At 35.7% G+C, this 27,730-nt stretch overlaps 3 protein-coding genes across 4 annotated transcripts; all 3 read right to left on the reverse strand.

The window, feature by feature from the left end:
• Nucleotides 1–357: 357 nt before the first annotated feature.
• Nucleotides 358–11,508, reverse strand: CSK (chloroplast sensor kinase). Of its 2 annotated transcripts, none has more exons than XM_085671104.1 (9): nt 10,968–11,508; nt 10,622–10,765; nt 10,172–10,492; nt 9,727–9,792; nt 9,583–9,651; nt 8,747–8,839; nt 7,564–7,790; nt 1,326–1,602; nt 358–892 (listed from the first exon to the last, which is right to left on the reverse strand). In XM_085671104.1, exons 1-9 carry the CDS (start codon nt 11,319–11,321, stop codon nt 635–637), a joined length of 1,809 nt encoding a protein of 602 aa, XP_085527230.1. In that variant the 5' UTR covers nt 11,322–11,508; the 3' UTR covers nt 358–634. The 2 variants fall into 2 exon arrangements, with proteins under 2 accessions (XP_085527230.1, XP_027920408.1); XM_028064607.2 differs by having other exon boundaries at nt 10,601–10,765; nt 10,968–11,506.
• A 2,453-nt stretch (nt 11,509–13,961) lies between these two features.
• Nucleotides 13,962–16,756, reverse strand: LOC114176622 (GDSL esterase/lipase At3g26430-like). The gene is made up of 5 exons (XM_028061718.2): nt 16,466–16,756; nt 16,177–16,386; nt 15,354–15,523; nt 14,445–14,715; nt 13,962–14,353 (listed from the first exon to the last, which is right to left on the reverse strand). Exons 1-5 carry the CDS (start codon nt 16,704–16,706, stop codon nt 14,079–14,081), a joined length of 1,167 nt encoding a protein of 388 aa, XP_027917519.1. The 5' UTR covers nt 16,707–16,756; the 3' UTR covers nt 13,962–14,078.
• A 3,482-nt stretch (nt 16,757–20,238) lies between these two features.
• EIF4B2 (eukaryotic initiation factor 4B2) lies at nt 20,239–26,861 on the reverse strand. The gene is made up of 3 exons (XM_028062847.2): nt 25,310–26,861; nt 20,694–21,131; nt 20,239–20,583 (listed from the first exon to the last, which is right to left on the reverse strand). Exons 1-3 carry the CDS (start codon nt 26,515–26,517, stop codon nt 20,559–20,561), a joined length of 1,671 nt encoding a protein of 556 aa, XP_027918648.2. The 5' UTR covers nt 26,518–26,861; the 3' UTR covers nt 20,239–20,558.
• Between the last annotated feature and the right edge of the window lie 869 nt (nt 26,862–27,730).

Consider the following 27,730-nt stretch of genomic DNA (forward strand, 5'->3'; position numbering starts at 1 on the left):
AACTGAAAGTTCATTTAATACAAATTTATATGTAAATGTAATCCACTAATGAAATGCAATAGTCAAGATATACATAAGAATACTTTTTGATCATATATCACATTTTCAATTAAAAATACATAGAATAAAACAAGATTAAAATACCTAACTCGGTTAACATTTTGAAGTTGAAATAGTAAAAGATTAAAACACTTCGTTTAAATTTAATCAAATAAATCTGGTCTGTGTATTTTACTTTTAACCAGTGCACTTCTCTGTGATGCTGGTTAATAGGATAAATTACGAGTCATTTCTAAAACTGGGTATTTTCTTTTCTTTATATCAAATTGAGGGGATTCATTCTAAAGGTACAAAAGCTGAAGTTCAGATACATCCACTCTTTTAAACCCAATAAGTATTCATGTGATGTAATATGCATACATTTCAGTGTGTGGAAAAAATGTTTACATGACACACAACAAAGGCATAAAAGTAACGCTGTAACAGAGAAATCTTTACGAGCTATATACAGAGATAGCTAAGTTCAGCAATAACGAAGAAAGAACTAGTAATATTTACCATCCCTTAATTTCACAATCTTGTAATCACCAAGTCCTACAATGTAGTGTTGTTTGAGAATGGATGTGTTTGAAACTCATGCTATACCCTCTTGGGTGTGGCTGCTCAAATCAGATTTTGCAATTGAAGGAAGCCAGAGTTCTATGCGTGTTCCCCCAGCTCCCAGAGGAGCATCTTTAATCCGAGGTGAAACGACACGTACGACACAGCCATAGCTTTCTAGTATCTCACGAGCAACAGTCATCCCAGCAACAAAGTTCCAAGTCATGTTGTCCTCAATCATACCATCAGACAACAGTTCTTGCCCATAAGGTGTGAGTGAGTGCATCTGAGTCTGCATACATGTTCATGACCGACAATTAATTTCTATTTTTACCAAATTCAATTCCACTTGCAATAAAACACTCGATATAAGAACTGTTTGAATAGAAATATGGAGTGGGCTTCAAGTGCAGGGTTTCCGTAGTTTGAAAAATGTCAAGAGATTCAAAACTATGTAGGCTACAATATTATGCAAATTTTATGGAGGCTTTCACATCTACACGTGTTAGTATGAATCATGCAAATCATACTTGGGAAAATGCTGTAATATGTTCTCACAATAGATATGCTTAAACTAAAACGTTGATCAAACCCAGGGCATTAAATGTTCCCAAGTTTCCCTTGGAGATGCTTCAAATTTGCAAACTACGTGCATAAAACAATTTCCTGTTCGTTCAAAAGAAAACCAAGGAAGTAAAGCAGGAGTGGGAGTGAACTGAAGTTACCATGTAGTGCATATCAGGTCCATCATCATCAATGAGTACAAGGGTGCCACCAGCTGGTGCTGCGGTAGATAATATTTCAACCTTTCCTCCAACATGCGTCCGTAGTAAAGCACCTTCAATAAGATTGCTGAAAGCCTGGCGCAGTGCAGGTTCTTCTACAGCAGCTAGCAAAGGTGATGATGAGAGTTCACTTAGTTCCACCAAACGTTTTTGACTCTGGGCAAGTGGTTTAACTGAATCAACTAAGTCTGTCAATACTTCAGAAACATTGCTTGATCTTCCTGACGTTAACAAAAAAGCATAAGCAAAAAAATGCATACAAGAAAATAACTGATGAAAAAAAAACTATCTAAAAGCCAAAAGCATAGCTGAAAGCTAATGAACGAATTAAATATGTAAGATATTATTGATGCAAAAAGAAAGCGCAGAGTTAGGAGCTTATTTAGGTTGAGTGGGATATTGTTAGGAGAAAGAGGCTCTAAAATGGAAAACTTATTCACTTTGCATTGTAATTATTCATGCCATAAGCAATACAATTTATAGGCTTACAATTTTCGTCCGTTGTACTCCCAACGGCTATAAACGACTAGTACATTAACTACCCAACGGCTAGTGCATTAACTATTCAACGGCTAGTACATTAACCACCCAACGGCTAGTACATTAACCACCCAACGGCTAATACATTTAAGTTTATTAAAATAAAAACCCAACAAAACTCCCCCGTAAGCTTAAATGTTTCTTTTATCCTCCATCCCGATCAGTTTCTTGCAGTTATTGAACAACACAGTCGGTAGTGGTTTTGTAAACAAATCTGCAACTTGATCTCGGCTTCCCACGTGCACCAGCTCCACATTGCCTTCCTTTACCTGTTCTCGGATGAAATGAAAACGCACATCAATGTGCTTGCTCCTTTCATGGTTGACCGGATTCTTCGCCAACTCAATGGCCGACTTGTTGTCCACTCGTATCACAGTACCTTCTTCTTGTTTCATCTCTAGTTTGCTTAGAAGATTTCTAAGCCATACCGCATGACATACACACCATGATGCTGCAACATACTCAGCTTCACATGTTGATAATGTTACTATAGGTTGCTTCTTTGAAAGCCAAGTGAACGCTGTGTGGCCCATGAAAAATACATACCCGGATGTGCTTTTCCGGTCGTCTACATCTCCGCACCAATCACTATCTGAGTACCCTACAAGTTCGTAGTTGTCTGACTTAGTATAGTATAGTCCGAGTGATATTGTTCCTCGAATATACCTTAGTATTCGCTTCAGAACCTTCCAATGATTGTAGCTTGGCTCCTCCATATACCGACTTACTATACCAACACTTAGTAGTAAGTCTGGCCTTGTACTCGTCAGATAGCGAAGGCTTCCAACCAAGCTTCGGTACTTGTTGGCATCAACTCGGTCTCCTCCATCAAACTTCGAGAGTTTTGTACCCGGTTCCATTGGGGTCGAAACCGGGTTGCAGTTTGTCATCTTGAACTTGTTCAAGATCTCCTCGGCATACCTTTCTTGGGACACAAAAATCCCTTTCTCACCCTGATTGACTTCCAAGCCAAGGAAGTACTCCATCAATCCCATGTCTGTCATCTCAAACTCCTTTGTCATTATGTCCTTGAATTCTTGAATCATCTCAGCATTGTTCCCCATGAATATAAGGTCATCTACATAAAGAGCAACAAACATTACATCACCTTTACTTTTCTTTATGTACAGAGCATGTTCATATGGACATTACTCATATCCTTTCTTCTTGAAGTACTTGTCAATGCGGTAAGTGAACGCTGTGTGGCCCATGAAAAATACATACCCGGATGTGCTTTTCCGGTCGTCTACATCTCCGCACCAATCACTATCTGAGTACCCTACAAGTTCGTAGTTGTCTGACTTAGTATAGTATAGTCCGAGTGATATTGTTCCTCGAATATACCTTAGTATTCGCTTCAGAACCTTCCAATGATTGTAGCTTGGCTCCTCCATATACCGACTTACTATACCAACACTTAGTAGTAAGTCTGGCCTTGTACTCGTCAAATAGCGAAGGCTTCCAACCAAGCTTCGGTACTTGTTGGCATCAACTCGGTCTCCTCCATCAAACTTCGAGAGTTTTGTACCCGGTTCCATTGGGGTCGAAACCGGGTTGCAGTTTGTCATCTTGAACTTGTTCAAGATCTCCTCGGCATACCTTTCTTGGGACACAAAAATCCCTTTCTCACCCTGATTGACTTCCAAGCCAAGGAAGTACTCCATCAATCCCATGTCTGTCATCTCAAACTCCTTTGTCATTATGTCCTTGAATTCTTGAATCATCTCAGCATTGTTCCCCATGAATATAAGGTCATCTACATAAAGAGCAACAAACATTACATCACCTTTACTTTTCTTTATGTACAGAGCATGTTCATATGGACATTGCTCATATCCTTTCTTCTTGAAGTACTTGTCAATGCGGTAATTCCATGCCCGAGGAGCTTGCTTCAACCCATAAAGCGCTTTCTTCAATCGTAGTACTTTCTTCTCTTCTCCTCTTCTCATGTATCCCAATGGTTGTTCAACATAAACTTCTTCCTCTAGGATTCCATTCAGAAATGCTGACTTCACGTCCATTTGATAGATCGACCATTTGTGCTGAGCTGCCATTGAAATTAGCAGTCGAACTGTCTCCATTCTAGTGACTGGCGCAAACACCTCAGCATAGTCAATTCCCTCCTTTTGTTTGTAGCCCTTAGCAACAAGTCTGGCTTTGTAACGCTCTATTTCACCTTGAGCATTCATCTTCTTCTTGTATACCCATTTCACACCAATGGGCCGAGCTCCTGTTGGGGGATTGGACAACTCCCACGTGTTATTGCGCTCAATTGCATCGATCTCCTCATCCATTGCAAGTCTCCACTTCTCATCTTGCACCGCCTCCTCAAAGGTTATGTTCTCAGAACCTGCCAAAAGACAAACAACATGTACCTGTTCAGTAGACTCATACAATTCTTGTATGGTTCGTATTCTGGGTCGTCGGGGTTCATCTTCATCGTCAGTGGTTTCAAAATTTTCTGTAGCCGGTGGTATAGCAATTGACGGGCTAGTATCTCCACTCATCTCTTCAACTGAGTTGTTCCAACTCCACTCATTGGCTTCATCTACTCGAACATCACGACTTACTATCACTTTTTGGTTTATTGGGTCTAACAATTTGTAGGCTTTTGTCATCTCATCATACCCAATAAACACATACTTCTTACACTTATCCTCGAGTTTCGTTCTTTGCTGACTTGGTACGTGGGCATATGCTACACTGCCAAACACCTTGAGATGAGACACACTCGGCTTTTGTCCACTCCATACTTCTTGTGGTGTCTTTCTATTCAACCTTGCATGTGGACACCTATTTTGTATATAAATGGCACATTGTACGGCTTCTGCCCAAAACTCCTTTGGCATATTCTTACTCTTCATCATGGACTGAACCATATCAAGAATAGTTCGGTTTTTCCTCTCAGCTACACCATTCTGTTGTGGTGAGTATGAGGCTGTCAAAAATCTTCTTATGTCGTGCTCATCACAGTACTTCATGAACTCTGTTGATGTGAACTCGCCTCCCCTATCAGACCGAACAGCTTTAATGTGTTTGTTTGTCTCCTTCTCCACCATCACTCTAAACTTCTTGAACACCTTGAACACCTCAGACTTTTCCTTCAAGAAGTAGACCCATGTCTTTCGTGAAAAATCATCTACAAAAGAAATAAAGTATCTCTTACCACTGAAGGATTCAGGAGTAATTGGTCCACACACGTCGGTATGAATTAGGCCCAGTTGTTCCTTTGCTTGGTACTTGGCATTTCTCGGAAACGAAGTCCTCGACTGTTTGCCGAGTATACATTCTTCACACAATTTACTTTTGAACTCCATGCTTGGCAATCCATGCACCATACCTTTTTTCACCAGTTCCATCAGCCCGTCAAAATGTAAGTGACCAAACCGAAAGTGCCACATCATTGTCTCATCCTTGACATCAAGTTTCAAACACTTCTCTTGTATGATCTTTAATTCCAACTTATACATTCGGTTTTTCTTCATCTCTACACGAGCAATCAAACGTCCAAGTTTGTCCTTCAAGTCTAGTACTCGGTCTTTCATTAACACCGAGTAACCCTTTTCCATCAACTGTCCCATGCTCAAAATGTTACTTTTGAGATCAGGTACATAGTACACGTCTCGAATTTCCCCAACTCGACCATCCTTCTGCAAGTACCAGATCGTCCCTCGACCTTTTACCGCAACCTTTGAATCATCTCCAAAAGACACATCTCCAGCTTCTACTTTTGCTAAGTCTTTAAAGAAGTGCTCATCTCCGCACATGTGGTTGCTTGCACCTGTGTCAAGGTACCACACCGAGTTGGTTGAACTACTTTGTTGTCCTGTCGAGTTGTTCAATTGCATATCCTCGGCTATTGACATCATCAACAACCCTCCATTCTCTTCAACATCTTCTGTGAGAAAATTAGTCGTCACTTCCTTCTTACTTTCAGATCGACACTCTTTTGCAAAGTGCCCAACTTTACCACAATTGTAACACCTATCCGAGTTACAATCCTTTGCATAGTGACCGTACTTGCCACATTTGTAGCACTCAACGTTTGAGTTGCTCACCCGACCTCCTCTCCATGAACCGCGTCCTCTTTCACGCCAATTTTGGTTGTTGGTATGTTCTCTCTCTCCTTCCTGTCCACCTCGACCTCGGCCACTGCGACCGTTTCCTCTACCTCCCCGACCTCTTCCTCTGCTTTGAGTGTTCTGAGTATAAAACGCCTTTTTCTCCTGGAAATTTGTCTTTGCTTGGAGTGCTTGGCCAAAGTAGTCTTCCTTCGTCTTTCTTCTTCTTTGTTCATATGCTTCCAAGGACCCAGCAAGCTCCTCCACCGTGAGTTTTGAGAGGTCTTTGGATTCCTCTATGGCACACACAATGTTGTCAAAGTCAATTGTCAATGACCTCAAAATTTTCTCCACAACTCGGTTTGCAGGCAACGGCTCCCCATTCTTGCCGAGTTGGTTTGCTACAGTCTCCACCCGAGATATGAACTCGGTTACCCCTTCGTTCTCCTTCATTAGCAACCTCTCAAACTCTCCTCTGAGAGCTTGAAGACGAACCTGTTTCACACGGTCATCTCCCTTATATGTTTTCTCCAGGATCTCCCACGCCTCTTTTGAAGTCGTAGCGTTTGCTAACTTCTCAAGGCCTGCATCGTCCACAGCTCGGTACAATGCATACATAGCTTTCCTATCTTTGACTCGTGTTTTTCTCAATGCAGCAATCTGGGCTACTGTCTGTTCATCAGAATCCTCTGGCTCTTCGAAGCCACTTTCAACTATATCCCATACGTCTTGGGATCCGAGGTAGGCCTTCATCTGCATGCTCCACTTATCGTAGTTGGCTTTTTGTGTCAACTGGGGTAAGGACATATTGTTGGCCATCACTCTCTCACTATTTGTTTCACTCAGACACTCGGGTAACTGACTCTCTCTAACACTCAAGAACAACCTAGCTTTCTCTAGCTCTCTGGCTGTCTACCTAGCTCTTGATACCACTTTGTTAGGAGAAAGAGGCTCTAAAATGGAAAACTTATTCACTTTGCATTGTAATTATTCATGCCATAAGCAATACAATTTATAGGCTTACAATTTTCGTCCGTTGTACTCCCAACGGCTATAAACGACTAGTACATTAACTACCCAACGGCTAGTGCATTAACTATTCAACGGCTAGTACATTAACCACACAACGGCTAGTACATTAACCACCCAACGGCTAATACATTTAAGTTTATTAAAATAAAAACCCAACAGATATCACAAAATCAAGAGGATATATATAATGAAAGAGGGGAGGGGAGGATGAAGTTGGTCCAAGAGTAACCTTAAGAGAGTTTACTCCTTCTGTTAACCTTAAATTTTCTATTAATCTAATGAGTTCTACTAAGTAGCTCATCTTTCACCATTAGATTAAGAGAATATCAAGGGTGAAAACGAAAAATAACTCTCTTAAAGTTAATCTGAAAATAATTTGATCACTCTTCATACATACACACACACACACACACACACACATATATATATATATATATATATATATATATATATAGAGAGAGAGAGAGAGAGAGAAGAAAATGGGGGGTAAGTGATGACAGTATAAGAAGCAGCGTGAGGAGCCTTTATTAAGCGGTGAAACCTACCTGATTCCATGTTGCAATGGAGCAAGAGCTAAAGGTGGTAGTGGCATCTCTATATCGTGGACAGCAGCAGTTAGAGAAAGTGACTCACTAGAGTTTTTCATTTTATTTGAAGAGACGTCATCCCCTGGGTAGCTATCTAGCAATTGAGATCTTGCTGATTCAGCAAATATGTGGGTAGAACCATTCATTTTCTTGATTGCTTCTTCATTGTAGCGCACTATATTATTCTACATATTGGACAAAAAAATGAACATCAGAGATACAAATTCTACAGGTGTTTGCTTCCCTTTTTTGTTTATTCTAAAATGCTTGCTGAGTATTCTCTCCATAAGAAACTGGTCAAGACAAACTTTGTTCAAGAAAATGTACTTCTAGCATGTTTGGAATTGGCCATTAGTTAATTATAGACAGTTGACAATAAACAATCAATTAAAACTTCTAGGATAAATAGAAATAAATCATGCTTCGCTGGGCTTAATTTTAAGGAAATTGTCACTTCTTTTCTCAAATATTCTATCCAGCTGCAAAAACAAGTGCAATCCAAGATACACTTAGAATTGTTGCATGACCAAACCTCAATTCCTGAAATCCAATTGGCTGTTATTATCATTAAATTAACAAGTAACTTGATTCCTTAGCCTTATCTTGTTTTGTGCCTTAGTTGACCAAACTTGGTATTTCAATAAGGGAAAGAATATTAGCAATTCAAGACTACAGATTTAGGTTAGCAGAGGGGATTCACAATTGATAAGAGAACACATGAGTACATAGATATTGGAAATCCCACAATTGAATGCAAGTGAGGTCACAGACCTAAGCAATTTTATCACTGAACTCTTCATGCTTCAGGATTTAGGTTTGTAATTTCTCTTTCTCTTCTGATTCTCTAATAATAATCCCTTTTTGTCGTTTGAGTAACAAAAGGTTTTAGAGAATTCAGTTATCACGAATTAATCCCTTGAATGTAATACTTAGGACTCAAATCCCTTTATTTCTTTTGTGACAAGACACACTTGCCCATAAGAACATTTTTGCATGCAAAAATTATATAGAGGAAGAGACAAAATGGGCTGAAGACTCAAGATCTTAGAACGTACATTGAACATCAAGTCACTAATTGATTATTGGTAAATGAAAAGTATTTGCATGCAAGCATGATTATAAGTAGAAAAGAAATAAGTACCTTGGTCAAAAAAACAGCATCCTGTAGTTGTTGGAGAACGTCCCTCAAACGATTACCTTGCACCAACAGGTCTTCAACAATGTCATATGAAATCTGTGTAGTTATCAATTATGAGACATTCTTGACATACAAAAATCATAAGGTATGGACAAAGATTCAATATCCTTTCAGATTGAACACTCTTTCGTTTTGCAGCATGTTCACACTAATTATCTGAAATGATCTATTTTCATTTAGTATTTCCTTTATCTAACACCTCCCATATTATTGCATTAAAAATAATAAAAGAATTAAATTCAAAGCCTCATGAATAAGAATATAGCCTGCAATCCCCAACTTACTAAAGTTAGCACATTCAGTACACATAAAGTGCATGCTCAAACAAGGGAATTTCGAAATATTAAATCTGCCTAAAATGGTAGTTTATGATACATGATATGTGTGCACTTATATCGCAGACTATACATGATCATATATCAATTCAACTAATGGATTGACCTAGTTTAAATAAATAGTTTGTTGTAAACGTAACGTGTGAATACTCAGTTTTTAGAAAGTGACTTATAGTTAACATGGTAATGACACAGTTATTATTATTAACATAAAATAACGATCATAGTTACAACCTGATCTCACCCCCCGCAAAAAGAAAAAAAAAATCCCCTCCAGAACAGGATTTTATCCATGGGTTTGGATCATATGGCCAGACCCATACCATTGGCAAAAACTTGATTCAGCTTGGACCTCGTCCAACTGGCTACTTGGGTTCCCACTTACACAAATGTAAATAAATGTGAATTTACATTTTATCAGGTACAATTTAGACAATTTCAAACCTGAGTTCTCTTTGTCTGTGCAGATAGGATTTTACTTAAGGTTTGAATACTGGAAAGTGGACCACGGATCTGTAAGAAAAGAAAAATTAGATCAAGATGAAAATGAGATATTAAAGGAATTCAACAGCTGTCCACAACCCATACTTGCTCAACCAGATTACCCATTCTGACATTATTTTGCCATGTTGATTGCTGAAGTAACATTGCTTTCTGTAAAAGGAGCATAACCATGAGAAATTTAGGCCCACACAAGAAGTTATTAAATCTATAGTTATAACAGTCGTGAACCCATACAACAATGTTATAGAGAAATAAACTTAAAAGACATACATTGCACGGTACAACATAACAGTAACTTAGTCTCAGTGTCTTACTCAACTGATAGATGAAATAATTGTGAACTTCAATGCAACAACTCTCAAAGCACACATTCAAGTAGCAACTGCTACGAAATGCAAATTTCCAGGAAATCCCACAGAATTTGAGGAGTGTCAAACTTTCAACCATTTCATATTTAAAGAGTAATGAGTTAATGAATGGATTTTCTTCTTCTGTTCAAAGGAAAAAAAAAAGGCGGGAGCTTATAAACCTGATCCATCACATATGCCATAGCAAGAGACTGTGAAATGTTGACAGCATTTGATCTTTGCTCGGAAGTGAAGTCACGCATACCAACTGCTTCGTCCTTGACCCGAAGGGTCTGAATTTCCCTCGACCTCTTACCTAAATCCAAGAAGGGAGGCAACGAATAAGCTTCCTCAACAGACATGTGGTTATCTGGACCTTCACTTTGAGGTTCCTGACACTGTTCCTGCTCCACCAATGGAAGCTCGGCAACCAAGAAACCAACAACAAAAGGGTGTTTCACCATCGGAAAAACAACAGCCTTGCATTCAGGGACAACATTAACCTACAATTAAAATCAACAATCGCATTACATTTATCCTACCCAGAAGAATAATCAGGCATAGTGGAACAGAAGCAGAAGCACACTGTGTGCTCAAGATAATAAACACACTTGCGAATTGGAAAGTGTGACCTCAGCAGCACGCAAGCCCGCAGGAATAGTAAAATGACCCACAAGAATGACAATGCCCTCTGACTCTGCATCTCCAGGGTACAGAGCAACCCGTCGCAGCTCTAACCGATCCATCACATAACTACCAGCTGGTCTAACATAAACCTGAACAAGAAAAACAACATATCTCCCTAATCACATAACTCAGTTCAAGTTTAAACAAACAAAAAAATTTAATCCTTACTTAGAAACAGCCAACTTAGTTTCTAAATTTGCAAATAACAGCCGTGAATATTACAGAAATACAAATTCAGTCCGTATCTTAGTAATCATCGGGAAATTGAAATTATAATTGAACGCAACCAACCGAGAGTAGGGCTTCGGGAACGATCCTGCGAAAGAGGTGAAGCTGGTGGAGGCAGAGTCGATGGAAGTCAGTGCTGGGAAGCACGAGTCCGGTTTGGCGATCGCTCTGGAGGGTCTGGGTGAACTGGACGGGGGAGGTGGAGGCCTTGCGAATGGCGGAGGCAACAGCAGCGGCGGAAGGCACGGTGAGGCGGAGGGCGTCATCGGAATCGGAGGTAGGGTTGTCGTTGTGCGTGATGGGGAGGCTGACGGAATTGGAGAAAATTCGGTGGGATTTGGCGTTGGAAGAGCAGAAGCTGAACGAAGAGTGTGGAGGAGTGTGAGTCACACCTGCGCTCGCTGCACACACAAGCATTTCCCTTTGATTGAATACTTTGCAACACCAAAATCAGAACCAACCACAGTATTGCTTCTACTTCTACTTCTACTTAATTGGATTCTTCATGCTTCAGGCAAAGAATTTATAGCTTCTTTTCTTGTTAATTCACTCTTCTTTTTTCTTCATATTTTTATTATTAGTATTTATCTGTTGTTCCAATTTTGACCACTGAACGATGAAGGGCGTTGAGGGAAAATGCTTATATCTTGGTGCATATACTAATATTCACAGTTCAACAGTAACGAAGAAGTTTTTCTTACAAACTTTCTCTTTTTTTTTATCAGCGAGTGTTTAACTTATACTAGTCAACATTTTTTTTTGTTAACTCAGTGGCGTCTTCTTTGTTAATATCAAACATATATTTTTTTCAGTCGTATAATAATAGGAAGAATTGATGTTACTCAAAGCTACTTAATTGAAAAATCGAAAATTTAGCAAAGAAAAAATAGATTGTGATGATAGACTTCGAAAACATAATCTAACTAATAAAATTGTCATTAATATCATCTTAGATAATCTCAAATGTTAATCAAGAAAAATAAAATGTTTCCACGATTGTAAAATTTTCAAGAATTTTTTATTAAAAAATCAGTTATGTTCAATATTAATTGAAAATATCCTTTATCTAATAGATACTGAAATACTTTTTAAAATAAGATAATACAGTTTTTAATAAATTTGAATTTTCATTCAAATAAAATATTTAATTATTGAATAATGTAAAATAAAAACATTATAAATTTGATATATTTAAATTTTCTATAAATTGTGAAATGCTGTTTATAGAAAGTAAATATTTTGAAGTAGTTAATTGCTATTCTAAACATAGGGGTAGGCTTTTCGCCATGATAATTACCATTTTAATTAGCTTAAAATATTTTTGTAAATAAATAAATTATGTAAAAAAATTGTAATCATTAAAGAAATTATAATTTGCTTACTTTATGAAATATTCTTATGTAAAATAATATAAAAAATATGTAACCAAATGATACTTACAATAAAAGTCATCAAAGGTACATGTGATAATGCAAGCTTCACTCGACAGGTCGGCCTGTAGATTCGTTGAAAGAATGCAGGACGGATCGAGATATTAAGTTTGTTAACTCGTAAAAGCTTGATGCTCATAACCTGTAGTATGTACGGGTTAGAGGCGGGGCAAGACAAGCTAGCCCGTGGCCTGTATAAAAAATAAATGAAAAAAATGTGTATTTGTCTTATGGATGTTTCAAATTATTGTTTGAGTGGAAAAGACAAGTGCTATATATGTTTCAATATGCTAAAATTTGAAGAATTCATCGTACATGTCAAAATACAATTATGGATATGATGAAATGTTGGATTATCAATTTATCATTCAACTCCATGAAGTCTTTGCTTAATTTTGTGAACTTGTTAAAGTTTTCCAATTTGTTAAACATGGAAAGTTTTATCATAAAAAATAAAAAAAAAATGGATCAGCCTACCAACCAAAACCTATACGAGACGGACCCTAACTTTTGAACTCGCATTTTCAAAATAAAATGCATTTTATGGTCCAAGTGCAGAACAGGTCTAAACGATCGGACTCTACCCACGTTGCCACCCCTAATTAAAGGGACAATCCTTTTATACACAAAGAAAAATAATTTTCTTAAGAATTTTAATTTTTAATTGAAAAGTCGATTGAAAAATAAAACTTTGCCTTATCAATCAAATTATCAAATTAATAAGAGATTGGCAGGCCCAGTGTATTTGACGACAAATCCCTTATCAAAGCAATGCATAACATTATAATTGATAGGTTATATATTTTTTCATATATGGTTATGATTAGTCATTGAGAGATTGTGGTTCTATATGGTTATATGACATTAGTCTTACAAATATAAGACCTTAGACACCACTTTTACACAAAAACCTTAAGGCAATGTTGTTATGGGCCTTTATTCTTATATAGTGTTTAACTTTGTCTTTTCTATCCAATATGGGACTTTGACTCACACTTGGACTATTCCCAACAATAATAAACTGCAATAAGTCTAAATCCATCATGGTCATTAATATGTCTACAAAGTACAAGTATGCTGCCATCAATACACCAACAAGGAATCTAGAAAGATCAAGTTATAATACAAACCGCACGAGTGTAAAAAAATAGTAAATTGTATTTGAATCTTAATTAAGAAGTTGAAGTTGAAAAAAAGGTATATTGTGACTTTGAATTCATCTGATGTTTGGTGTGAAATTTATTTTTAACTGAAAAAATGTCAAATATAGTAAAAGAACTAACTTCAAATGATATTACTCTTAGTTGATTTTTTTTTATTTGTTTAGACTTAAAATATATTCATTATAACATTTAAATATTTTTTTATGCATTTTAACTATTTATTTAGCAGTGATTCCCCCCTACATGCAATTCATGTAGTGTGTACATTATTTTCTTTGCAGGTTTTGTTGGCACCTGTTTAACAAATAAAACAAATATAAGGAATAAAATTCAACATTTTTATGGATGTTATTTTTTATTTAACATATTTCTCTACTAGATTCTCAGTTTTGCAGTCTTTTAATAGATTTGAATCAAGAATAAAGTGTGTTAGAAAGTATATTATTTTGCAGGGCTCAAACACATAATCATAATTAACTTGTTAAACTCTGGTAAAAAGTATATATCAATGAATGATGAATAAAATTTGTGAAGACGATTCATCAAACACTTGGTAAAACCTGGTAGTTGAATCACATAGATCACAGTTCAGTCTTCCAAGAACGTGAATTTGTAGCTCCTAATGATGTGGGTGGATCTGAAAATGAGCCATTGAGTATCTGCAGAAAGATCCAATTATTAGCAGCTTCAGTGTAATGGATTCCATCCCAAATGATCCTTACACTTGGATCTTCGCAAGATTTGGCTATCACAACCTCTGTCCCATTCACTCTTTTGCTTGCTCCACATCTCTCTCTATTGTTGAAGTTGTATTTCCCACCATGTCCACAGCATGCAATCACCCCCTTCTCAAAACCTTTTCATTCCAAAAATTCTGCACTATCATTTCATTGCATTTTCCAAGTTCAAATAGGCAACAACAATGAAAGAGAAATAAAAAGCTATACCATATTTTTCAGCATTGCTGATGAGGGTGTACTTCACCCTATACACATCAACATAGGTGATTTTAGCCTCTGGCAATTCTTCCCTCAGTTTCTCAACAGTTTCTTTTAGTCTTTTATTAAAATATTCTGCCACCTCATTGAATGGTTTGGCACACCCAAACTCGTCCATTTGGGCTGGGCTCATGGGATAGCGATCCAGCATGTATGGCAAGCATCCCAATGGGCCTGTGTTGTGTATCCAGAACGACCTCCCACCTTCCCCATACACACCCTACTTCATTTGATTATCCAAAACACAGTGCTTCAGTAAATTTCATCTACCACATCAAATTATCAAAAGTAAATTATAACACTAGATGTTTGAACAGAACTCTCTGGATTTCTATTAAAGAAAAATAAATCACAACATTTCTTAAATTTTACAAACACTCTTGGATACTTACTTTCTTACACTTATATTCCTTAATTGTTTAATAAAAAAAGTTAAACATATTTTTAGTCCTGAACTTTGATGTCAAATTATAATGTGTCTCTAGCCGATGTTTTGATACATTTTGGTCCTAAGCTTTGAAAATGAATTGATATATTTCTTTTAACTTGATTACTTTAAATTTGTTTGACATATAAATCGCATTTTCTAGCAGATGTTAAAGTGGAAACATGTTAAATGTTATAAACAACTCAAATGATAGTATGAAACGTGTTTGAGTTATCAAAAAAATTTAATGTAATTGGATTAAAAAAATTATTTTCATTCATTTTTATGGATATGACGAATTTTTGTGTAAAAATTCAGGACTAAAAACATACTTAACCATAAAACATTAAACTCACTCTTTTTGCATTACACTAATCCTCTCTTTGAAAAGTTAGAAAATTCCAAGAACAAAGGTTAAATATATAACTGACCTTTATAACTGTGGAGAACTGGTCCAATACATCAGGAATATAGGCCTTGACTTGTTCTGTGGTCAAGTTGAGTTTATAGCCAGCTGTGATATCATTTTGGCCAATATCAAAGGTATATAGAGCCTCAGAAAAATACTCCTCCTTGGGCAATAACTCCTTAAACACCCCTCCTGTACCACATTAAAATAGTTTATCATTTAGCATCCCTTTTCAGTTTGTTCCATTTTAATCACTAATTTTCTCCCTTCAGTTGAACAAAGCCAAGGAAAAGTTATGATGAGTACATTATAGTTATTAGAAAATGTTCCTACCACAATATATATTCGCCACAATTTATCTATTTTTCTCATCAGAAGAAACTCACGTGAATTTTGCCAAATATATGGATTTAATTTACAAATTATCGTGAATCTTAAAAAAAAAGTTATGTACAACGACAATTATAAAATAAAATATTAAACCTTTTACAAACTCCTGACCATTAGACCAGCCTAAACTAAAATTCGACGACTTTTATTACCAACCAAAACATGTTTAAAAAGTACCAAGAAGAGTCTCGGATATACTCGGTCTCTAATGAAATCAGTACATCTAAATAATTTTTTTAGTTTTTATATCAATATTTAAAAAATATACTAATTTGTTTTAACACTTATTCATTAAGCTATTTTTAAATTTGTAACATGTTAAATTTTACACTATCACGTATTTATAGATATATGTTACTATAATTATTAAATGTTGGTATATAAGAAGTCAGAAAAAAAAAGGGATTTGAATTTACAATTGCATATGCAAGATGTTGAAGTGATGTGTAATGTACCTTGTTGGCGAACCAATTTGGATCTGGTTTTGAAATCGGAGAATTGCACGAACTGCACATCTAGGGAAATGGGACTGTATCCGCTCTGAGACTTAGTTGTGTTCTGAGGTCTGACGGTGGATCCCGCGGTGGCGAAATTCGCTCCGTGGCTGAAATTGGACCCAACCGAGTCCATGTAAGCACTGAGATATGGCAATCCCAAGCTCTTCGCTGTTCAAATTCACTTTTATCAAAAGTTCATGCGGTGATGCTTCAGTAAAGAACTGATCTAATAGCTATTTTTTCTTACCTATAAAATCGATTATGAGGCGGCCATCGGAGAATCGTCCTTTTGGAGAGTGGAAAAAGGTGATTCCGTTGGGAGGAGGAGCTTGTCCGAACGCCGCCGAGAGACCGCCGGTGTCAGAATTGGAGTCTCCGAAGTTGAAAATGGCTCTGAAATGGCTTTCGCTTCCACAAATCACATTACTCTGCATCAGTGTTGTTGAAATCACAAGCCATCTCACAAATTGTATCAAATTCTCTGACATGGTTTTTGTGGTTTTTGTGGTTTTTGAAGAATCTAAGTTAAGAGACCCTCTCACATATTTATATTTAACCAGGTTTTCTTTATATATAGAATCATGTTGGGTAAATATGTTTTTGTCAAATAATTTTTAATTCAATTTTGAAATTAGTAGAAACTTTGAAACAATTTAGTCATTTATCTTGAAATATGTGAATTGAATCTTTTTAATCAAATTTTATTAAATTGATAGATGTGTTTCATGATAATATTTGACTTGATATTAGAGCAAAAATTTGTCAAACATTATAAACAACTCAAATACAATCTTAAAATATGTACGAAATATTAAATAATCCTAACAAAATTTGATTAAAAAGACTAAACACACTATTTCGAAAAATGAATGACTAGATTGGTCCAAAGTTTCGAAATGAACTAATTCTAAAATTGACTGAAAGTTAAGAGACTAAAAACATATTTAACCCTTCTTTAAATAAGTATTAACCTCTCTTATATTTTAATAGAATAAATGTATCTTCTTTATATTTTCAATAAAGTGGAATTTAATTTTTCTTATTTTATTTTAAAACATCAAATGACTAAATGTTTAATAGACAAAAATAAGTTTTGGAATAGAAAAATTGAAAAACAAAATAAGAAAATAAAAGTATAAATAAAGTAAAGGAGTTTAATATCATGTTATTAAAAATTATAAGATGACTAAGTATTAATAAAAAAAATTAGAGAGCTTTATGTTTATTTAACTTATTATAAGAAAATATTACTATTCTTAAATTATGTACATGCTAATTTGATTACTAGATTCCATGTAGACTTTTAAAATAGTAAAAAATAATAGTGACTTTTAAAATATGAAACTTAGATTATTTTATTTTTTAAATGTTATATTATAAATAGAATTTATATTATTTGAGGCCTATTTTATAAAATTTATCATCTTTCTTTTTTTTTTTCTAAAAACTTCTTTGACTTTTCTTTAGATTTTTAATCGCGTTCTTCGTCTCTTTAAATTTTGGTTTGAAATAATAGTATCATGAAGCTATAAAGAACTAATTGTCATAAATACGAGTCATGTGAAGTCACAACGATTATTTTTACTTGAATCCACCGTAGAGAATTTTATGATAGATTCATGACTAAAGTGTATTTTACTCAATTTATTTTATTATGAAAATTGTGTTTATATAATATTATTGTGTTAACAAATTGTTTGTTCATGATTGAATGATTATAGATATAGTAAAGTATGACTGGATTGTTAAAGCTTGATTTAATTATGACCTTTATAATAGATGTATATGATAAAACTTTATAGAAGTAGATAAGTTTACCCTGTCTGTTGTTTGTGGTAGTCTATTTGCTATGATCATGTGTTATACAGATGAAAATGATAATGCAGGTGTGAGTGATGGATAAAATGAGACTCCTTAGAAAATTCGTGAGGTGGAAGAGCATAATAGTTTTAATTCTTATATGCTTCCTAATTCTAGAAATAGTTTTAATTTTTAAGTTTTTTTTTTTTTAAATTTTCTATGTAAGATTGTAAATAAAATATATATGTTATGTGATTGTTTATGCTTAATATCTAACTTGAAATGATAATTTGGGATTATACATATTCAAAAGAGTATTAGAGGATTTGTTTTTTTCTTAAAATAAATGTAATTTATTTATTTTTTATAAAAAAAAAACAAACATTCTCGGTTTTCAATGAAATACTACATATTTTATCATAGAGGGAATTTAATGAACACATGAAGGAAGGAAAGAGAGGTTTCTTTATTTAGTTTAATTTAAAGGAACTAAAAGAAGAATAATAGCAAGGTAAAATGAATTATATATTATTATTATTTATATGTCTTTATTATAATAAGACAAGTTTTTTAATATAATTGTGCAGACTAATAATAAAAATAGTTAATATAATTTATTTTCTTTTGAATATTACAAAAGTTGACCTTAATTTTTAATGACTTTTATTTTTATTTTTCCCATTGTCGATTAATACAAAAACAAAGTTACTCATAATATGTAACAAGGTAATCAAAGAAAACAAAATATTAAATTGTACAAAAATAATAAAATACTTTATAAAATGGACCAATAATGTAATTTAAAACGTGTCTTATATTAAGAAACAAATAAATTGTATTATTAGGAGATGATAAGTAAAAAGATTTTTGAAATTTTAATTATAGATAATCCAAATAATTTATATGATAAAAGGGTTATTTATTATTATATCAAAGATATTTAGGAGATGAAAAGTAAAACAATTTTTTTGGCAATTTAATTTATATAATCTCAAAAATCTCATCAATATTTAAGAGACGAAAAAAAAAAAATCTTTAACTCCTTCATTTTTCTCTCCCCTTTCTTCTAAATTTCTAAACCAAATAATGTGATTAAAAAGTAAGGACAAAATAAGTTTCGAAAAAACTTTCGGGTTGAATTCAATGAATATGATGTGATAAAAGTGAATCAAAATTTCTCTATTCCCATTTTTTTTTATTTTCACAAGATATAAAGATATTTGAAAGAAAGCATAATATAAATTTTTATTGGTTGAAAAGAAAAATATTAAGAAATTATTTTTTGTACTTTTCCCTAAACGTGAACGTTAACACGAACATGGACATTTAAAAGAAAGTATTTTACGAAACCAGATCACTGAAGCGAGACTACATTTATTATGAATTTATGAGCCATAGAACTTTTTGGAACTTTCTTCTTCGTCTTCTTTTTTTTTTTTTTTTTCTAATAATCAGATTCAGGAGATCTAAACAAGAACAATTTACTTAAGCTAAAATGACATGCAAAAAGAAAAATTGTGTTTGAAAGCAAAATTTAAAATTTCAAAAAAATTAGAAAAGGTTGAAATCTAAATTATTTGATTTAAATTTCCTTCATCTTTTAAAAGATTGGTTAACTAAGTTTAAAATTCATAAACATTGATTTTCTGGATTAAGTAGAATAATTTCATTTATGATATACGCAAAAAAATGTATATATTTATACTTTTAATTTAATATTGGACATTGTGAAAATAAACACGAATTTATTTTAAACATTCAATAATTAAAAAATAAAGTAAATAATGTTTAGTGACTAAAATATATGAACTGTAACACTATATATAGAAAGAGGAGGGAAGAAAAAGAAATAATGAGAAAGGGAATAGAGAAGAGAATGAAGAACATATGAAAACAAAATTAAGAGGTACTAGAAATGCCAATTAAAAGAAAAGAGAAAAAAAAAAATGAAGAAAGAAGAGAGAAAGACGATAAATTTCATATATTTTCTTATATAACTCGAAAGAAGAGAATTTTAAATAATCAAAATTTTCAAGATTTGCTGTTACTATTTATTTACATTATCTCACCAAAATTTAAAATGTTTTTAAAAAATAAATAGCCTATAAACGTTTCTAAATTTACGATGCTAAATTCTGAGCACCCTTCACAGCTTGAAAACTGTTGATGTTAAAGCACAAAAGTTGGCAATGGTGCAGATGCAAAATTGAAGGAATATAATTTAATATCTGAACAATATCACATTAACATTAACTAGGAAGTTCCATAATCCTCGATAAAAATTTAGTCCTAATAAAATTACAGGCTTTCTGCCTTCATCCAGACACCCAAAAAATTACCAGAAAGAGGAAAAACAAATTTACAATGTTTCGAGATGCAATAACAGATTAGGCAAAAGTTTGTGCCAGTACTCAATGATTGTTGCTCCAAATGCCTGGAGTAAAATGAACAAAACGATTAGAAAAGACAAGTAATAAAATAGTATTAGGTTCTGGTCATCAAAAGTTGAAGATAACTCTTAATCCACTCAAAACTGCTGTTCACCATCGCTCTCTTGAATTTGACCTGTGAGACAACAAATATAACCATTCTCAAATACAAGGAAGAAACAAAATGGAATTCAAAGGTAAGAATTGTGAGATAACAATGCAAATACAGAATTGTACATTTCTTACCTATTCAAATCTCTGCTGCCAGAAAACCACCCCCTTTCCCGACTACCTTGAAACTGTCTTCTGTCATCATTAGGACGGGTCCACACATCTCCCGTACCTGTACCACGAGATCGAGGTCTATCTGTATAATCTACACTTCTAGAATCCTCAAATGAACCAGATCTAGAAGGTGGCCTATCAGAAAAACCAGAAGACCTTCCTGCTGATGAACCTGGCCTCTCAACGGCTTTCTGTCCAAACCGTACTTTATCATCCAAATCACGGACAAGAACTTCCAGCTCCTTTTCTTTCTGTTGTAATATTTCATATCTACTGGTTTGGTCTATACCAGCTTCACCCTCAGATTCCTTGTTTGAATTTATTGGAGTCTCTTTCTCAAGTTCCTTCTTCAAATTATCAATTTCTTCTTTTAATAATTTTTCCTCCATTGTCTCAGGCCTGAAATGTTAATAGATGAGTCAACAAGGTAAATTCAATATTTCAAAGACAACTCACACAAAGGATGACCTAATTAGTTACAAATTATGTAGGAACGCTGCACATAACTAGCAAAGTGAACAATGAATATGGAGAAGAATGAGATTTAAGACAGCAAATCCTGAAAGATGCCAAACTAGTAAATGATATAGAACGACTAAACTACCTACTAGCAATCCACCTCTCGGAATTACAAGGTTTAGGTAAGGGAAAAGAAAAAGTTGATAGAAAGATAACTAATACTGAATTGATAGATAGCTGCAAGACAATACCACAATCTACTACTAATTGTACTAAAAAAATGTGTCTAGTACTTGGTACAACTACAAGCCCAAGGAAAATAACACCGAAACTAATCAATCCTAATACTCTAACTGTTGAAATGTAATGTTTTTTTATTATCATGTATGGGATCCCTTCTTTAGGGTTAGGGTTAGGACTGATGACTCTTTGTATTCTGCCCTATTACTCTAACAAATAGCAAAATCATGGGAAAACGAAAATTAACACAAGTCATTCAGTTGAAAAATTTAGGCTACTAGACTAGACATGATGAATATCAAACTATTGACCATGTCCTACGTAGACAGCTACTAGAAGCCTTTGATTTTCTCCTTTTAAGGGTCCGTCCCCCTTGACATGCAAACCGATATCTAACGAAAGTACTCTCATACCACCAAGTAATCAAAATACTTTATGGCAGAAAAAAAGAACAGCAAATTCCAGGTAAGAGAATAAATACCCCAAAGCCGCAAACAGCATGTAAGGGCCTGTTTGGGCAAATTTCTTCACAAGCCCTTCTAAGAAATAACTCGTCTTCCTCCATGAGCAAAAATTAACTAATGCACAAGTTAGCTTACGGGGAAACTAATTTAAATTTTTCTTCTTTTCTCTCTCCCAGTTAACTTGTCACCCAAACAGTTTCTAAGTCTAAAATCAGACAAGTCCAACCAAGCATAACAAAGACCAGACCACCAAAAAGAGGTGACAACAGCAACCAAGCATGCCAAACACAGGATAAAAACAATCAAACACAGAGAAATCAAGGGCAATTCTAACCCTAAAAAGGAAAAAACAGATAGAAATAAAGAGAAATGCCACCCATAAATAGAACAGATATGAAAGAAGCAGAATTAAAAACATAAAAAAGGAACAAATAACAGTTTTGAAACAAGTTCAGAAGAAAACAAGCTGGAGCAGGCTTACTGATGACTTTAACCATCAATATGAACCACCTCAAGGGACTCCAGTACCAGTGGCACCCTAACATTTTGCCCCTGGCTACTTGCAACCTTAAATAAAACTGAAATAGAATTATAGAACTCAGAGGTCAGAGTTCAATAACAGTGCATGGTAACTAGTGTGCACTCAGAAAAACAGCTAGTTAACCATAGCCAGCACATCACATCAGGCTGGCCAACAGTGACTTGCAAACTCTTGCTACGACACCCACTGCATGGTCACTTGAACAATTGGTCACCAGCCAAGAGAGATTCAGCTGTGTTTAGGCAACGCCTTACACACAACCATAATCAGAAACATCAAAGAAACACGAATAAGTATGATGAATTAAAAAATATAATTTTTACAAGCTCAACAGAGGACAGATCATTATCAGTAAGTATGACAAATCACGTCAGTATTATGAAGTATAAGTTAGAAGAGACTGGAAGAAAACTTTAGCAGTAACCAAATGAAAGTATGATACAAAATTTATACTAATAACTTGAATAAGTACTAGTACTGCAAGTACAATCCCAACTCTCCATAACTAGAGCTTAATACTACACTAATCAAGCCTTTTTTCCACACTAGGTGCAACAGTTACATTGATAAAATAATAATGTTCTATGGTAAATCATGTCTTCATAAACAAACCATTGACCTCTAAATCACTCTTAATGGTTTCTCATATAGTTTATCTCAGTTTCCTTTACTTTATGGTGATTAAACTCCCCTAATCAAAAGAACTTTCCTAATCAGGCCTTCTATTAGACTTTTCCACATACCCAAACAAGCTAACACAAGATTCTACCAATTTTTCTAAAGTAGGTGCTACCACAACTGTCTCTTTGATGTTATCAACTTATCATTCTTAACCTCAGATTGCCTAGTGTGCCTATTTATGCAAGCAACATCCTCACCTCCGTTATATTGATTTCATTCCCTAGTAACTATAGCACCCAACATTCAATGTCATCATAAAATATTCAATGCCAATGTATGGCACAAATGACATAAAGTTATAGATTTATTCCTCTGTACACTACAGGCAATTCCTTGCTTTTTTTACCCAACAAAAAATTTTCCCAAACCAAATGCTAACAATCGTCTGATGTTGGGGAGCAATGCACTCAACCAAAAGTTAGCTATTTAAATAACTGCATGGGTGTGAACAATAAATCAAAGTAATACATTTCAACAGCTAAAAGCACACACTTCCATTACAGCCACCCTTAAGTTGCAAGCGATGCTTGTTTAGGTTGTATACTTGAGTTGATTAATTTGGCGACAAATGAGGCCGTTAGTATTCCTTCAATATTTATACTTGAGTTGATTAATTTGGCGACAAATGAGGCCGTTAAGTTGCAAGCGATGCTTGTTTAGGCCGTTAGTATTTATACTTATCATTTATGTCTGGTTATGTGAAATTTAAATGAAAAAATAACAGTAAGCATTTTGTACTCCGGTCTGAAAAATTGGTTTAATAAAAACATTATCAACTTTTGTTCTATAGTCTAAAGATCCAACCCACCCAAACGCACATGGCATTGTAGTCAAACTCAAGGTTCGCAAGTGGACCGATAGGGAGGATAAAATATTGTAGAAATCAAGGATCATAATAACTCAACCCACAAAAGCTAAGCATGTATAAATAAGTATAGTACACTAAAAATAATATAGACAAGAAAAAAGGAACAGAATACTTCACATTCTAAGCACTTCCAACACCGAACAGAAAATGAAGAAGAAAGAACACAACAAATCCAGAAAACACCAAACAACAGGCGCAACACTTAACGTCAGTGTCCAGAATGACTGACGACTATGATGGACCACCAGAGACAGCAGCTTCAAATGGAGTCAAGCAACAAAGCTCGTCAGTATCACATGGCGGAGATGTTTCTGATTCAGGTTTTGGGATCCCTAGAGGAAACGTTTGAATTTCTAACATTTGAATAGTCACTATGAACCCAGTCCAAAACGCCCAAATACACGTTTTCAACAGGGTAACAAAATTAGAGCAAACAAACCGTTAGGGATTAATGTGATGCACAATCTGCCAATTTCGCAAGCAAAATTGCAATCCCGCATCTCTTGCAGATTCTCAGCTCTGCATTGCAAGTTTTTGATGGAGCCACCAAGCTTGCAAGATCGTGCAAGTTATCAAGTATACTCGCAATCTTGACAACATTGCCACATGGTACTGTGGTAAGAATTAATATTAGTATTTTCACAATATATAATCTATCTGAAAAGCATATTGGGCATTGACAACCTCTCCAATGAGCCAGTTAGCAGACAAACTACGTCAAATATTTTGATAAACAAGTATCAGTCATCATTCTTAAAGAATGAGATGTGGACATAATAGTTAAAAACAATAGTCACCTACATTTAGTGCCATAAACGAAAGTTATCCAATTAAAAATTACCATCTCAACGTAAAAAATTTAGGGGAATATTAAATAATCGTTGAGAAAGATAGCCCATCCTGCACAACTAATACTAACTTTAAAAACCATAAAGGCTGGCCGCTTTTACACGACAAACTGAACGAAGACATGATAAAATACAATTAAACAATATACCTAAATATCAGCCCATACGATTTGCCTAATCTGTAAATGTTGCCAAAAGCAAATCAACTCACCCCACAACAAGCACAATAAAAACACATTGGTGGTCCTTATGGCACCATGGGGACAAAAGCTCTTTTTGATAGTTACTTGCAACTGTTGAATAATGCATGAAAATCATGGATGACCACCAGACAAACCAAACAAAAAACATAGAGACCGATCTAAGACCATTATCAATCACAAGTAAAAACACGGCAACATTTACAAGTTGAGACAATGGATCAAAGAACAAATGGATGCAAAAAAGCATAAATTAACCAAGAAACAAAACAAAACCTGTCAACAGAGCGATGCTCCAAATCAAGATCAATTTTCCTCCAATCCATGCCTCGCTCACCCAACAGAACCTCCCTAGGTTTGGCATCCCCAAACGGATTCAACTTGGGCCTCGATTTCGGCACAGCATCGACCCCCTGCAACCCGGGACCCTCAGAGCGATTGGACTGAGCACTGGAAGGCCTGCTAGAGTGAGAACTCGTGGGCCGGCTCGTCTTCTTCGACTCAATCTCTGAATCCATCTTCTTCCAATCCAATCCCTTCTCAGCCAACACCTCCTCCCTGGGCCTCGCCGCGCCGAACGGATTGCCCTTGTTTGTCGCCTTCGCAGGAGAATCATTCACCGAACCATCGCCCCTCGGCGGATCCAATACCAGCCTCGGCCGCTCCATCCGCTCCGTCTCACGCGGCGGACCACCTCTCGACCAACGATCAGGCTCCACTCCCGAATCACGAAAACCTGAACCAAAATTGGAAGATCTAACAGGAACAGCCTTCTTACCAACCGCCCAATTATCCACACCATCAGCCCTAGACGCACCACCAAACCCACCACCGCCGCCACCGCCACCACCAAAACCACCGCCCCCGCCACCACCAAAACCACCGCCACCGCCGCTACCAAACCCGCCGCCGCCGCCACCAAACCCGCCACCGCCTCCACCATAGCGATTCTGCCGGCCAGAATCAAACGCGGGGACAGATTTCTTCACGGACGCCCAATTGTCGACCTCATCAGCCCTGGAAGGCTGATCGAGTTCCGAAACCCTAGGATTCGGACCCCTGCGTTCCTCGTCGAATCCGCCGTAGGATCTTCTCCCGCCGCCTCCCCAGGAGCCGTCGTTGTTTCCGCCGTCGCGGTCGCGAGAGCGACCGCCGGAGCGGTCGTATGAGGAGAAACCGCCGCCGAGGCGGTTGAACTGCATTTCCTCGGCGGAGCGTTCCTTGGGACCTGTCGGAAGCGCCATCATCTCGTCGCGTGTGAGGCCCTGGTACTCTCCGGCGGAGGCAAAACCGCCTCGGTTGAACTCAGAGAGCGTGATTGTTGTACCCTTCTTCTTCTTGGGCTTGGAGTTGACGGCCTCCTTGAGGCTGGGGAAGTTTTGGGTCTCGGCGGCCGCAGCCGCTGCCTGGGCCTCGCGCTCCTCCGCCTCGGCCCGCTCGGAATCGGCGGCCCATGCTCCGATGTTGCCCCAGGGTTTGGACATTTTGAGATCTCGAGAAAGAGAGAAAGAGAGAATGGAGTTGTGGTTAGGTTTGTGCTTTGGTTTGAACTGAAGCCGGGGCTCCGCTAGTGGAGCCGGAGCTCCGATAACATGCAAAGAAGAGGAAGCGTTAGAGGATTAGGAGAGCGTAGAATGCGTTGATAGAGAGTGAGAAGGATGATGAAGGAGGCCAACATTAGCGTGCGTTTGTGTTTGTGTTTGTTTGGTTTGGTTTGGGAGCGTGTGCGCGTGCCTTTGGGATTTCCCCACGCGCGGATCAGGGGTGCATGCTTTCCTTCCAATTGGGAAAGTACCATTGGCCATTTTTCATGGCCTAGAGCAATGCGTCGTCGTGTTACTCACCTTCTTTTTCGTTACTCTTTATTTTAGGCCATTTTTCAGTCCCCCTATTTTACTATTTTTATTTTTCTCAATATAATATCGTCAATTTAAATCATATACAACATACTCTTAATTTATACAGAATAAGATAATAACTGAATATGTGATAAATCTTTTAAATAATATTTATAATATTCATATATTCATTTAGATAAATCAAATGTACTTGGTTACTGACAGCCCTTGTAATTGTACAAATTGCACTTCATTTTTTTCTTACTTTCTTTCTCGTCATTCTCATCTATCTTACAAGTTAAGTTTTGCACACTTTTTCATTAGACAATTGTTATCTTTAGAGTAAAATTTTACCCAACTTTTTTTTTATTTAGATGGAAGAATTGAAGAGATAATATTTTTTCAGAACCAAATAAATAATATTACTCTTTTTATCGTAGGCTTTCGTTTTAAATTACTTTTTCACATCTTATTTTGCATTCTCATTCTCTGAGAAGTTTTTCATTTAAAATGGTGTCAACCTTTTAAAATTCAAAAGGTATCAATCTTATGAAAGATAAGATTCCTATTCAAACTTTTTGATGAAGGTCATAATAACAACGGTTAAATAATATTTATTCTAAAATAACCGAAATTGATTTATTTGTTCCAAATCAGGAGATCAAGAAATATAAGTAGTATTTTATCTATATAATTTATAGGTTTAAATATATTTTTCGTCCTCATTTTCGTAATATTTGTTGCGAATGATCATCATTTTGACATAATGTTTAAAATGGTCCTCGTCATTCTACGAAAAATATATTTAAGAATAATTTATATCTAATAAAGAATAAAATAAAACATGGTTATTGAGAAT

This window comes from Vigna unguiculata, chromosome 3 (genome assembly GCF_037176805.1).
Source record: "Vigna unguiculata cultivar grain cowpea cultivar isolate G323 ecotype 2 chromosome 3, ASM3717680v1, whole genome shotgun sequence".
In the NCBI taxonomy this organism is placed as follows: Eukaryota; Viridiplantae; Streptophyta; class Magnoliopsida; order Fabales; family Fabaceae; genus Vigna; species Vigna unguiculata.

What these genes read in the sequence shown, in the direction of transcription:
- LOC114176622 (XM_028061718.2), bottom strand. Translation starts at nt 16,706, where the DNA reads ATGTCAGAGAATTTGATACAATTTGTGAGATGGCTTGTGATTTCAACA. An exon ending in CAAATTGGTTCGCCAACAAG is followed by an intron (nt 15,524 to 16,176) that starts GTACATTACACA and finishes AATGTGGTACAG; the next exon opens with GAGGGGTGTTTAAGGAGTTA. An exon ending in CAGCAATGCTGAAAAATATG is followed by an intron (nt 14,354 to 14,444) that starts GTATAGCTTTTT and finishes TGGAATGAAAAG; the next exon opens with GTTTTGAGAAGGGGGTGATT.
- CSK (XM_028064607.2), bottom strand. Translation starts at nt 11,321, where the DNA reads ATGCTTGTGTGTGCAGCGAGCGCAGGTGTGACTCACACTCCTCCACAC. An exon ending in TGGCATATGTGATGGATCAG is followed by an intron (nt 9,793 to 10,171) that starts GTTTATAAGCTC and finishes CTCCTTTTACAG; the next exon opens with AAAGCAATGTTACTTCAGCA. An exon ending in GACCTGATATGCACTACATG is followed by an intron (nt 893 to 1,325) that starts GTAACTTCAGTT and finishes ACATGTATGCAG; the next exon opens with ACTCAGATGCACTCACTCAC.
- EIF4B2 (XM_028062847.2), bottom strand. Translation starts at nt 26,517, where the DNA reads ATGTCCAAACCCTGGGGCAACATCGGAGCATGGGCCGCCGATTCCGAG. An exon ending in GAGCATCGCTCTGTTGACAG is followed by an intron (nt 21,132 to 25,309) that starts GTTTTGTTTTGT and finishes TTAACATTTCAG; the next exon opens with GCCTGAGACAATGGAGGAAA. An exon ending in GGCAGCAGAGATTTGAATAG is followed by an intron (nt 20,584 to 20,693) that starts GTAAGAAATGTA and finishes GTTGTCTCACAG; the next exon opens with GTCAAATTCAAGAGAGCGAT.